This window comes from Natrix helvetica (assembly GCF_964273705.1).
Source record: "Natrix helvetica genome assembly, chromosome: 2".
NCBI lineage: Eukaryota > Metazoa > Chordata > Lepidosauria > Squamata > Natricidae > Natrix > Natrix helvetica.
In genome coordinates this window covers 286,114,000-286,126,378 of record NC_138552.1, presented here as the reverse complement: position 1 = coordinate 286,126,378, position 12,379 = coordinate 286,114,000, and the positions used below count along the sequence as shown (strand labels likewise).

The 12,379-nt window shown below is 45.5% G+C and overlaps 1 protein-coding gene across 4 annotated transcripts in view; it reads left to right on the top strand.

The window, feature by feature from the left end:
• Positions 1 to 9,406, top strand: part of SGSM2 (small G protein signaling modulator 2) — a 157,094-nt gene extending 147,688 nt beyond the window's left edge. For 2 of the 4 annotated variants that reach the window (XM_081944349.1, XM_081944348.1), the window contains exons 21-24: positions 276 to 385; positions 5,393 to 5,489; positions 5,699 to 5,866; positions 7,612 to 9,402. In XM_081944349.1, coding sequence (XP_081800475.1) covers positions 276 to 385; positions 5,393 to 5,489; positions 5,699 to 5,866; positions 7,612 to 7,700 — 464 coding nt within the window. In that variant the 3' untranslated portion in view covers positions 7,701 to 9,402. Of the gene's footprint in view, positions 1 to 275; positions 386 to 5,392; positions 5,490 to 5,698; positions 5,867 to 7,611 lie in introns of all 4 variants that reach the window. The other 2 variants (XM_081944350.1, XM_081944351.1) reach the window with 2 other exon arrangements.
• The last annotated feature ends 2,973 nt before the right edge of the window (positions 9,407 to 12,379 follow it).

Genomic DNA, 12,379 nt, shown 5'->3' with positions numbered 1-12,379 from the left:
GAAGGAAGGAAGGAAGGAAGGAAGGAATGGTGGGTAATGAACATACAATCATAAGACTGGAAGGGACCTCCGAGGTCTTCTAGTTCAGGGATCTCCAACCTTGGCAACTTTAAGACTTGTGGACTTCACTTCAAGGCTGGCCTGGAACAGTTGCTTTCTTGTTTAATGTTATGGGCACTGCTTGCTGGTAAAAAGGCAGATACTAAATATATTGGTTTCTTTATGCAATTATTGAGAATTCCTGGAGCTAATGCCTTACCTTTGCTTGGTTTTAGATGAGCTGGCTTACAGCTGCTTTACTCAACTCATGAAGCGAATGAGCCAAAATTTCCCCAACGGAGGTGCCATGGACACGCATTTTGCAAACATGAGGTCTCTTATCCAGGTGGGTTTTATCTCGGCATGTGTATTTAAAAGATTTTTTTTTTTAGCTCTTCTTGGCATCTTTCTGAAGCCTGGAATTTTAGCCAAGTTCAAAGCAATACAAAACTGAGAATAAAACCAAATGCATCACAGGATACCTTGATTATTGGGCAGATAGAAGTTATTGTAATCGTAATAAAATGTGCAATCGCAATAATATCTTCCCCCCGGCCAGAAAAAGGACTAGGTCAAAAATAAATCAACTGTTCTTCACAATTTACACCCCTTAAGCACTTTGGTAAACAACACCTGGTTTCTGAACTATACTGTCAGGGTTCCAAGTAACACCCCCAACGAGGAGCGTTAGGGGGCTAGTGGCATTGACTTAACTCGCAGTGTTTTATCCTTGCAGGATTGTTCCTTCTGTTGAGAGGGGGGCAGCCTGTCAAGCCTGAAATTATTGCGGTGTGGGATTGTTTGTATCTTTGGGCATTCTGACCCGCATTCAGCTGGACACAGTTTGGAGCTGAAGGGGGAGCGATGGAGCCTTCGGTCAAAACAGCATTCCTAACGGATAAGTCAATCCCACTTGGATTGCTTCTTCATGCTGTAATGGGAAGCAGAATGGACCAGATGTTGCTCTTATGTACTAGAACAGGGGTCTCCAAATGTGGCAACTTTAAGACTTGTGGACTTCAACTCCCAGAATTCCTCAGCCAGCCACTGGCTGGGGAATTCTGGGAGTTGAAGTCCACAAGTCTTAAAGTTGCTACGTTTGGAGACCTCTGTACCAGAAGATGTGGTGGGAAGGGAGAGGAAAGTGGTTCCCTGTAAAATTCCTATAAGTCAAGAGTTTATAGTTAGCTAACTTGAAAATGTTAGTTAGTTAGTTAGTTAGTTAGTTAGTTACTTTGTTTTAATGTGATTGCACCTCAAACAACAAAATTAAATGCCGTCTTCAGTGTACATTATAACTATAAAAATAAAACACAAACACGCATCCTTTGCATTTTATGCAATTGAACTGAAAACCTCTAATATTGCATTAATACTGCACTATACCGTAGAATTCAATATAGTTACTGCACTGGGATAGAAGCTGTTTTTCAGCCTAATTGTCCTTGTTTTTATTGTCCTTTACCGTCTGCCAGATGGTAATAGTTCAAAAAAAGAAGTTCCCAGGATGAGATGGATCTTTAAGAATATTTTGAACTTTCTTAAGGCAGCGGGAGCTAGAAAGCTCTTCCAAGGAGGGGAGAGGGCAACCAGTGAACCTCTGGGCAATGACATTAACCCTCTGGAGCACTGTCCTATCTGCCACTGTGCAATTGGCAAACCATACACAGGTGCATTAAGTTAAAATGCTCTCTATGGTGCAGCGGTCGAAGGTCACCAGCACTTTTTCATTCAGGTTTGGAGACCTCTAAGGAGTTGTGGTAGGAAGGAGAGCAAAATTCCTATAAGTCAGGAGTTTATAGTTAGCTAACTTGAAAACCTTAGAACGGAAAAGGACTTTCTATTGGTAGGGCTGTGGATGTGTGTCAGGGGTAAGTTGCTGCAGCATTACTGCCAGTTCGGCGCACAAAGAATTTCCGCCCGCACGCACATTTGCAACTAAAAAGGTCTGTGCATGCGCAAAACGTTAGAAGAGGGAAAAAATACATTTCTGCAATGAAATTGAAGATATGCAGAACCGAAAATCAAGATGGCGGTGCCGTAGGAGAACTGGTGTGGCAGGCCTGGGTCAGTGACCCAGGCTGCCAGCCAAACCGGTCCGAACCAGTAGGAACCCACCTCTGATGTGTGTTTTGATAGTGTTGAATGGCAGAGATGTGATTTATGGGATGGTGGTTTGAGTTCTCTAGAGAATGTGTTGCTGGTACGAAAAGAACCGACTACAAAAGAATTGAGCTTAGCCTTGGACTCTCAAAGCGAGGATGCTAATAAATTCACACCAAGAAGCTAAGGGGAAAAGTTTATTTGTTAATTTGATATGGCTGCTCCTCTCAAAATGCATGCAGTCCTCAACTTAACAACCGTTCATTTAGTGACTGTTCAAAATTATAACGGCACTGAAAAATTTGACTTGTGACCCTTTTTTTTGCACTTACGACCATTGCAGCATCCCCATGGCCCCATGATCAAAATCCACATGTTTGACCGCTGATTCATATTTATGATGGTTGCAGTGTCCTGCAGTGTTTGTGTGTGTCACGAGATCGTTTTTGGGGGACCTTCTGACAAGCCAAGTCAATGAGGAATCCAGATTCCCTTAACAATCATGTTACTCACTTAACAAATAGGATGATTCACTTAAGAACTGGGGCAAGAAAGATTGTATAATGGGACATAGCTTGCTTAACAAGCACCTCACTTTGCAACAGAAACTTTGGGGCTCAGTTGTGGCTGTAAGTCAGGGGTGTCCAAGACTTGTGGACTTCAACTCCCAGAAGCTCTGCTGGCTGGGGAATTCTGGGAGTTGAAGTCCACAAGTCTTAAAGTTGCCAAGTTTGGACACCCCTGCTGTAAGTCAAGGACCACCTGGCAGCTAACAACAGTTAAGAATAGACTATAAGTCCTCCCATCTTTATTTGCTAGAACTTGAGGTGTCGCCCCTAATGCTCTTACCTCCTCTTTTCCCCTCAACAACAATCCTGCGAGGTGGGTTGGTCTGGGAGAGAGGGAGGGACTGGTCCATAATCACCCTGCAAGCCTTTATGCCCAGAGAAAGACCACAACCCACATTCACCCAGTGTCTAGGCCGGGGGTGTCAAATTCAAGGCTCGGGGGCCAGATCCAGCCTGTGAGGAGCTAAGATCTGGCCCGCAGGGCCGCCCTGGAAACAGTGAAAATCTCGCGCATGGTGCCTCTGCCAGCGAAAACGGAGCTTGGAAGGGCCATGTGCAGCTCTCCCGAGCTATGCTTCCGCTGGCAGAGGGTTGCTGGTGGCCACTGCAGCTGAAAACGGAGCTCAGGAGTCTGTTTTCGCTGGCAGAGGGCTCAAGCCACCACAGGTGCCCGACACGGCTGATGTTGAGCCGGCACACCCACCCAGGCCATGCCCCCCTCCCGGAGATCAAACCCAGCCCTGACCCAGCCCTCAATGAAATTGACTTTGACACACCAACACCTCGACCGCTGCACCTTTAATAATTAATCCCTTTAATGGTTAAACCAATTAAAGGCAGATGAGAACTGGTAATCCTCATGATAACAATCAGGAGCAGAATTTTTACTTTGAAGCAAGTCAATTGTTAACTGGGTTGCGCCTGATTTTATGGCCTTTTTTTTTTGCCAGGGTTGCTAAGCGAATCACTGCGGTTATTAAATGAATCATAGGGTTGTTAAGTGAATCCCACTTCCGCCATTGACTTTACTTGTCAGAAGTAACCTGGGAAGGTTGGAAAGGGAGATCACATGACTGGGACAGTATAACCAAGTTTTGATTGCATGAGCTTGATGATGCTACGTTGGTCATAAGTGTGAAACCTAGGCATAAGTAACTTCTTTTCAGCGTGGTTGTTGCTTTCGATGGTCACTAAACGAATGGTTATAAGCAGTGGGTGGGATTCAAATAATATAACAACCGGTTCTCTACCCTAATGATTTCTTTCAACAACCAGTTCACCAAACTGCTCAGAAGGTTAACAACTGGTTCTGCCGAAGTGGTGCGAACTGGCTGAATCCCACCACTGTCAAGGACAGCCAGTACTAGTTTTCCTATTGTCGTGCGGCAATTCCATCTCTTCCTCTTTAATCATAATTCTTGCAGAAAGAAAAAAAAAAGATGGGACAATATGGGAGAAGAATGATGACTGAAGGAATGATAGAATCTAGATTCTTCATAAAATTACATTTGATATGATTGCATACACCCAAAAAATGTGTTTATAAGTACCTCACAGCACAGAAACGCGGTGGCTCAGTGGCTAAGACCCTGAGCTTGTCGATCAGAAGGTCGGCAGTTGGATGGTTCGAATCCCTAGCGCCGCATAACGGAGAGAGCTCCCGTTACTCGTCCCAACTTCTGTCAACCTAGCAGTTCGAAATCATGTAAAAATGCAAGTAGAAAAATAGGGACCACCTTTGGTGGGAAGGTAACAGCGTTCCATGACCTTCGGCGTTTAATCATGCTGGCCACATGACCACGGAGACGTCTTCGGACAGCGCTGGCTCTTCAGCTTTGAAACAGAGATGAGCACCACCCCCTAGAGTCGGGAAGGACTAGCATATATGTGTGAGGCCAAGGACGTGCGGTCAGGGGAGGCAAGGGAGGCAGAGCCTCACCTCTGTTCATGAAATAATAGTATATAATATTATATACTATATATATATATACTATATATATATTATAATATTATACATCCATCCGGGCACGCCCGGGAGCTGCGGAGGGCGGAGGCAGAAATGTTGTCGGCAGTTGGATGGTTCGAATACAGTCGACAGTCGCTTTTGTGCCTTCGTCATCCGGAAACGCCGACATTTCTGCCTCCGCCCTCCGCAGCTCCTGGGCGCGCACGGACGGAGGTAGGCAGAATGGCGCTGAGCCAGTCCGGCAGGCGAGCGACTGAGGATCAGGCTGCCTCGCTCACTCTTTCGTCCGCCCGGATCGCCTCGGTGTCGCTGTGGCTACCTCCGTCCGTGCGCGCCCGGGAGCTGCGGAGGGCGGAGGCAGAAATGTTGTCGGCGCTCCCAGATGACGTCATCCGGAAATGCCGACATTTCTGCCTGCAGCTCCCGGGCGTGCACGGATGGAGGTAGCCACAGCGACACCGGTCGCTCGCCCGCCGGACTGGCTCGGCGCCATTCTGCCTACCTCCGTCCGTGCGCACCCGGGAGCTGCGGAGGGCGGAGGCAGAAATGTGTGCCTCCAGCACACGTCCCATTCCCCGCCTTCCTGATGATGTCACCAGCCTCACCAGCCATTAACCTCACCGCACGTCACTGGTGTGAGGGGAACCTTTACCTTTACCACGGCACATATATCCTTTATTTTTGTTTCTCTGTGTTTCTTTTTAACTCAAAAAAGATTTTAGATTCTGAGCTCTTTGAATTGATGCACCAGAATGGAGATTATACACATTTCTACTTTTGCTACCGGTGGTTCCTGCTGGATTTTAAAAGAGGTAAGGTTTTATTTTTTCCCCTAGGGTGTTGGCTAGAATTCCCCCATGCTGGCTTGGGAATTCTGGGAGTTGAAGTCCACAAAATCTTAAAAGTTGCCATTTTGGAGACACCCCCCCCCCCTGCTCCGTGGGGAGAAATCGCTTCGTCCAATTTTGATTGTGATGTGCTGAAGTAATTCCATGCTCTTTCTAATGTCTGTTCCATTCAGAATTGTTGTACGAGGATGTATTTACAGTGTGGGAAGTTATCTGGGCGGCGAAGCACATCTCTTCCGAACATTTTGTCCTTTTCATTGCCTTAGCACTGGTGGAGTCTTATCGAGAGATTATCCGTGATAACAACATGGACTTCACTGATATCATCAAGTTTTTTAATGGTAAGGAAGGAAGAACCGAACAAGATTTTGTCTGGTTTTTTTTTTTTAATTTGCGAGGGGGCTAATTCCCTGCTTACAGGTCGTCCTCGACTTACGACTATTTCTTTAGTCACTGCTCAAAGTTACAATGGCACTGAAAAAGTGATTACAACCGGTTTTCACACTTAAAACCCCCCTCCTGATCACGGGATCGAAACTCAGATGCTTGGCAACTGGCGTGTATTGCCATGTTCCAAGATCATGTGATCACCATAGGTAACCTTCCCAGCTAGCTTCTAACAAGCCAAGTCAGTGTGGGAAGCCAGATTCGCTTAACGACCGCATGATTCACTTACTAACTGGCATTTGTGCTGAAATGTAGGAGATAGAAGGAACAGTGATGAATAGCCCTCAATTTACGACCACAGTTGGTCCAGAAGTTCCATTGCTAAGCAAAGCGGTTGTTGAGTAGGAATCACTTTTACATTATTATTGTTGTTGTTGTTGTTGTCTGCTTGTAAGCGAATCACTGCCGTTAAATTAATCAGGCTTTTGTTTAGCAAATCCAATTTCCCTCATTGTTCAAAGCTCGCTGGGAGGGTTGCAAATGGTCATCAAATGACCCTGGGACACTACAACCATCACAAAGACACACTGTACCACTGATTAATTTTTCTCCCTGTTAGGAAGTTTCCTTTTTAATTCCAGGTTGCTTCTCAATTAGTTTCCATCCATTGTTTCCTGTCCTACCTTCTGGTGCTTTGGAGAATAAATTGACCCCCTCTTCTTTGTGGCAGCCTCTCAAATATTAGAATACTGCTATCATGTTCACCCCTGGTCCTTCTTTTCTCTAGACTTGTCATACCCAAATACCCAAAGGTTTGACTGAAGGGAGTCAAACTATTCTCCAAGGCACCTGAGGGTAGGACAAGAAGCAACGGGTAGAAACTAATCAAGGAGAGAAGCAACTTAGAACTGAGGAGAAACTTCTTGACAGTTAGAACAATGAATCAGTGGAACAGAAGTTACCTCCAGAAGTTGTGAATGCCCCAACACTGGAAGTCTTTAAGAAGATGCTGGATAGCTATTTGTCTGAAATGGTATAGGGTTTCCTGCCTAGGCAGGGGGTTGGACTAGAAGACCTCCAAGGTCCCTTCCAACTCTGCTATTGTATTGTATTGTATTAAATCCTGCATATGTTTTAATGTGTTTTAATCTTCAAGCCTATAATCATTTTAGTTGCTCTTCTCTGCACTTTTTCCAAAGTCTCAACATCTATTTTGTAATGTGGTGAGCAAAACTAGTGTCTTAGTGAGGTTTTATAAAGCGGTACTACTTCACATTTTGATTCTATACAACCAAGGATTGTATTAACTTTTCTGGCTGCTGCCACAGACCGCTGGCTCATATCTAAGTACATCTTCATCATCCACTAGGACTCCAAGGCCCCTCTCACAAGTTACTGTTTTGGAGTCGGATTTCACCTAATGGGTTCTTGTACCTTTTTCCTACCTAAGTGTAAAACTTTGTTTCAAAGGGATTGAATAGAATTTCTGGTGGTGGTGGGGTGTCTTAAGCCAGCAACATTCAGCCCCCCCCCTTCATCAGCTGATAAAAATGAGGTAGCTGTGGACAATGGCTGAAATTGGTCAAATTTCTGCCTTTTATCCAAATGTAAATTGCATGTTGAGTGAACCTGAAGATTGTCTCATAGCCTTTGCTGTTGCTAAATCTTTTCCTCAATGCCTTTGCTATGTTGTGTGCAGAGATGGCCGAACATCACAATGCCCAGGAGATTCTGAAGATAGCAAGAGATTTAGTCTGCAAGGTCCAGACGCTGATTGAGAATAAATGAAAGCTGGAGACGCTGGGAAGAATGTGAAGTTTAGCATCACTGCAAAAAGCTTTTGAAGGGGGGGGGGAGGGAGGGAGGGATTTTCCTGCACTTGTCACTTCAAACAATGTTTTAACAGCATCTTCCATGTAATGAAGTAAACATTCAAGAGATTTCTAAGCCTTTAACAAGCAAGAGGGGGAAATATATATATATATAAAGCTGAGTTTTGAGTGTGCACAAACGAGTCCTCATTCTTGGACTCTTATTTTCAGGGCCAAAAAAATCATTCTTGTGTGTTTTTAATTCTCCCATTTGTTCCAATTCTGTTGTGTTCGAAATTGCCTCTTGCCCTGGGGTTGGTAAGCAAGTGTGTAGTAGAGCAAAAAGAAGACTTCTTCCAAATTTTACCATTGCTTTAATTTTGCAAAAATGTTTTGTCTAGGTTTCCAAAGGAACCTCTCCAGCTGACCATAAGCAGGATGTCTTGTAGGTTTGCCCAAGATTTTACGAGATTTAGGAGTTAGGGACCCCCTACTCTTATCAACCTCACAGTTTACACAGTCATGAAAAAAACTTACTGATTCCGTGCTCTGTTTATGTATTGGGTCAGTCATTCCAAAGCTGAGTTCCAGCAACGACCGATAAAAAAGTGGGAAACAAGGAAATTACCTTTGTATGTTTCTGCACAATCTTGAGGGCTAGAGTCTTGTTTAAAAAAAACATGCTAGGAATCCAAAGGAAGGTTGAATTAGTTGGGTTTGAGAGTCCTGTGCCCATTGGAGGATACCCCTGTCTGTTTTTCATTTCGCTTTGTGAATCTGTCTGTCCCCATGGAAAATGTTTATGCATCCAGCATGACTTTATTTATCCACTTGACTTTACTGAGTCTGTATTCGTGGCTACACTCCCCACGGCTTCCAAGCTGGAGCGACAGCCACGGAAAAGGGGAGTTTGGCATAGCCCCAAAGTGCCAACAACTTCTGTCCAATGTAATAACCTTTTGTTGTTTCTTTCCTTGGAATGCAAAAAAAACCAAGTATTTTTTGGTGGTGGTAGTGGCATGCACGCACGCACGCAATCCCTTGGCCCTGCTTGTTTTATTTTTGTGTGTGTGTGTGTGCACAAAGTGTTTGACCCCATGCATGGTTCTGCTGGACAGTTTCATGGCAGAGGACAATGCTTTCTCCTTTGTGCATTTTTTCTTTGGATAGCAAAGTGAAGTCTTAAACCCCCACCCCACCCTTCCCGGCCACCCTTATTATTGAGGGATCTTCAATGTTTTAAACAAGGAAAACTCTGCACTACTTTTTTGGAGAATGTATCATATGGTACTTTACTATATAAAAGACAAAAAAACGAAACAAAAAAAAAACACCACACCTCACAACCAAACGAAAAATAATTTAACCGTGCAAACTTTGTTGTACTGTTTATTATAATGTTCCGCATAATGGTATTTTATGAATATTGTGTATTTGCCTTATTTATTTTTGTCCAGAGCAAAATATTTTCTTTATTGCTCAAGAATTTATCTCAAGTGCAAAAACATATGTATAAAGAAGAAGAAGAAAAATACATATTGTCAACAAACCTTTTTTTTTAATGGCTACGGAGTGGTCTTTGTCTCCTGTTTGATTCAGAAATAAAACAACCAGCAGAGTGACAGGTTGTCATGATTCTCCCAATCATAAATCATTACCTCCAGAAAAACAGGTCAACAGGCCAAGGACCAGATATTTCTCTAATATTCAGTATAAATCCAGATCAGTTGAAAGATCCAGTTTTCTGTATTTTAAAGAACCTGTTACCAGGCTGGATCCTGGTACATCCAGCTACCCAGAATTTTAAGGAAAAGTTATTCAGATCAGGAGTGGGATGCTGCCGGAATTACTGCCGCTTCACATGCATGCAGAGTTGCCTGTAAATAGGTCTGTGCATACGCAGAACATTTAAAAATGCCCCCAAAAACATGCCGTGGCGACTGGGGAACTGGGTCAGAGGCGTGGCGAGCCTGGGTCACTGCCGGTTCTGCAACCCACGCCAACATTCCACTACCAGTTCACCCAAACCAGTGTGAACCAGTAGCAACCCACCTCCGATTCAGATGTTTTCAACGTTTTTTCCCTTTTTCTTTTTTCTACCATGTTTGTTTTTTAAAAAATCTTAAATAAACTGCTTTTTCTTAGATGCAATCATGTATTGCAGTATGTAAAGATGCTGAGGTACATTGAAGAGATTTCTAAGACTTTAACAAGCAAGAAAAGGCAGGGCTACTTTTTTGAGTGTGAATCCTCATTCTGGATTATATTTTGGGGTCAAAAACCACCCTGGTGTGTGTTTTAGTGAGATCGATGGAGACAGTTTGCTGTGGTGGGGAAGGCAGCGTTTCTCAAACTTGGCCTAATTTAAGCTGCCGGAACTTCAGTTCTCAGAATTCCCCAGCCAGCCATGATGGCTGAGGAATTCCGGGAGGTGAAATCCACACATCTTAAAAGTTGTCAAAGTTGAGAAACTTTAGCTTGAGGACCTGGCTTAGAAACCAGGAGTCTGTAATTTCTAGACTCGTCTTAGGCACGAGAAAGCCAGTTGGGTGACTTTGGGGCCAATCACTCCCTCTCAGCCCAATCCCACCTCATAGAGAGAATAACAGAGTTGGAACAGATCTTGGAGGTCTTCTAGACCAGGGATCTCCAACCTTTTACAACATTAAGACTTATGGACTTCCAACTCCCAGAATTCCTCAGCCAGCATGGTGCCCAATCTGCAGCATGGCTGGCTGAAAAATTCTGGGAGTTGAAGTCCATAAGTCTTAAAGTGACCAAAGTTGGGGAGTCCTGTTCAATACCACCCCTTTGCTCTAGGACAGGGGTGTCCAAACTTGGGAACTTTAAGACTTGTGGACTTCAACTCCCAGAATTCCCCAGCCAGCATGGCTGGCTGGGGAATTCTGGGAGTTGAAGTCCACAAGCCTTAAAGTTCCCAAGTTTGGACACCCCTGCTCTAGGAGGACATCCTATATCAGTGATGGCTAATCTTTTTGTCGAGGCCTGCCCATACTCATAAAGCAATGTCCTCCTCACACACATATGCACACAATTACCACCACCCTGTGCATGCACACTGAAGCCTCCAGACTTCCGGGAGGCGCGTTGGGCCGTTTTTTGCCCTCCGGAGGCTTCAGGAAAGCCTCCTGAAGCCTCCAGAGGGAGAAAAACAGCCTGATGCGCAACCCAGACGTTGGTTCCCGAACTTCTGGTGGCCTCTGTTGGGCCGTGTTTCGCCCTACCCAGGCCTCCTGACGCCTGGGGAGGGTGAAAAACGGCCCAACACGTAAACCAGAAGTTTGGGAACTGACTTCCAGGTTGCGCATTGGGTACTTTTTTGCCCTCCGGAAGCTTCAGGGAAACCTCCGGAGGGCGAAAAACGGGCGAAAATCAAGGCCAAAAATCAGCTGTCATGCGCACCGGAGCTGACAGGGCAACGCCTCGCGTGCCCTCAGAAATGGCTCCGCATGCACCTGTGGCACCCGGGAGGCGCATCACGGTCCTATACAATTCCGGACACGTGGCTGTTCAGACTCTTTTTAAAAACCTCCAGCATCGGCGCATCAATAACTTCTGGAGGCAAGAAGTGGTTGCTGGGGGGAAACACAGGAAGCAGAGGAATTAGTTATGCCTGCAGGCTTGAATTATATTAAGGCAGGATAAACATACAATGTTTTGGGGGAAGTTGGCAGTTCCCTTCCCCCAATCCAAATGCAAAGCGCAAGCCATGATCAGCGGTCTGCTCATTTCAGGCTAGGCGAGGGACAAACCACGTTTGCCAATTATCCACACTCGCCGATAATTCAGGGGGACGTTCCTCATGTCCTCAATCGGCAACCTGAAATGATGATGAGCCTCCAGCACTCTCCAAGCAGGTATCTCCTAAGATTGACACTCGTATCGCTCTGTTCGTCCATCCCCAAAAGGCTAATCGGTCCAACGAGGGTGTTGCCCTGGAAGGCTGAGATGGAGGGCATCGGAGCAAGTTTTTTGGAGGAGAGGCACAGATCAGTAACTCAACTGTTGGCGGAGAAAAAGGGGTCCGTTGGAAACTCCTGTTGTTGAGTTACAGTCAATGCACTCCAGTCTCCTCTAAATGTCAGCAGTAGGTGGCAGGCTATTCTCTTGCAAACACAATAAGTGAGGGGAGGGGAGGGAGGGGGATTTAAATCAGAGTTTCAACCAGCCATGCTCTCTTTTAAGGCAAATGTATTTCAGAACATTCCACGTTCCCAATCCATTCACGTGGCCCATTCACATAGTGTCAAATCTCAAGGGGTGCTTAAATCCGGCCTGCGGGGCTGGAAATATCAGGACTGGCCCGTGGTGCCTTTGGTGGTTAAAACGGGCTGCGTTCGGCCCCCATACTCTTCATTTTCACCCTCCATGGCCTTCAGCAGCACTCTGGCCAAAAAAGGCCCAGAAAACAGCCCCCCAACAAACCAAAATCACTCCAAAAAGCAAGCTGAAAACAGCCCCCAAACCCAGCCTGAAAGTGCACCCAAAAGCGGGCTATGGAGGGTGAAAACGAGGCACAGGGAGCCCACGCACGGACCCCCCCACGCCCCATTTTGGCTGCCAGGGTGCTGTAGGAGGCATCCGTCCCGTCCTCCGCCAAGCCCTCAGTGGAGAACTGCAATGTTGATCCGGCCC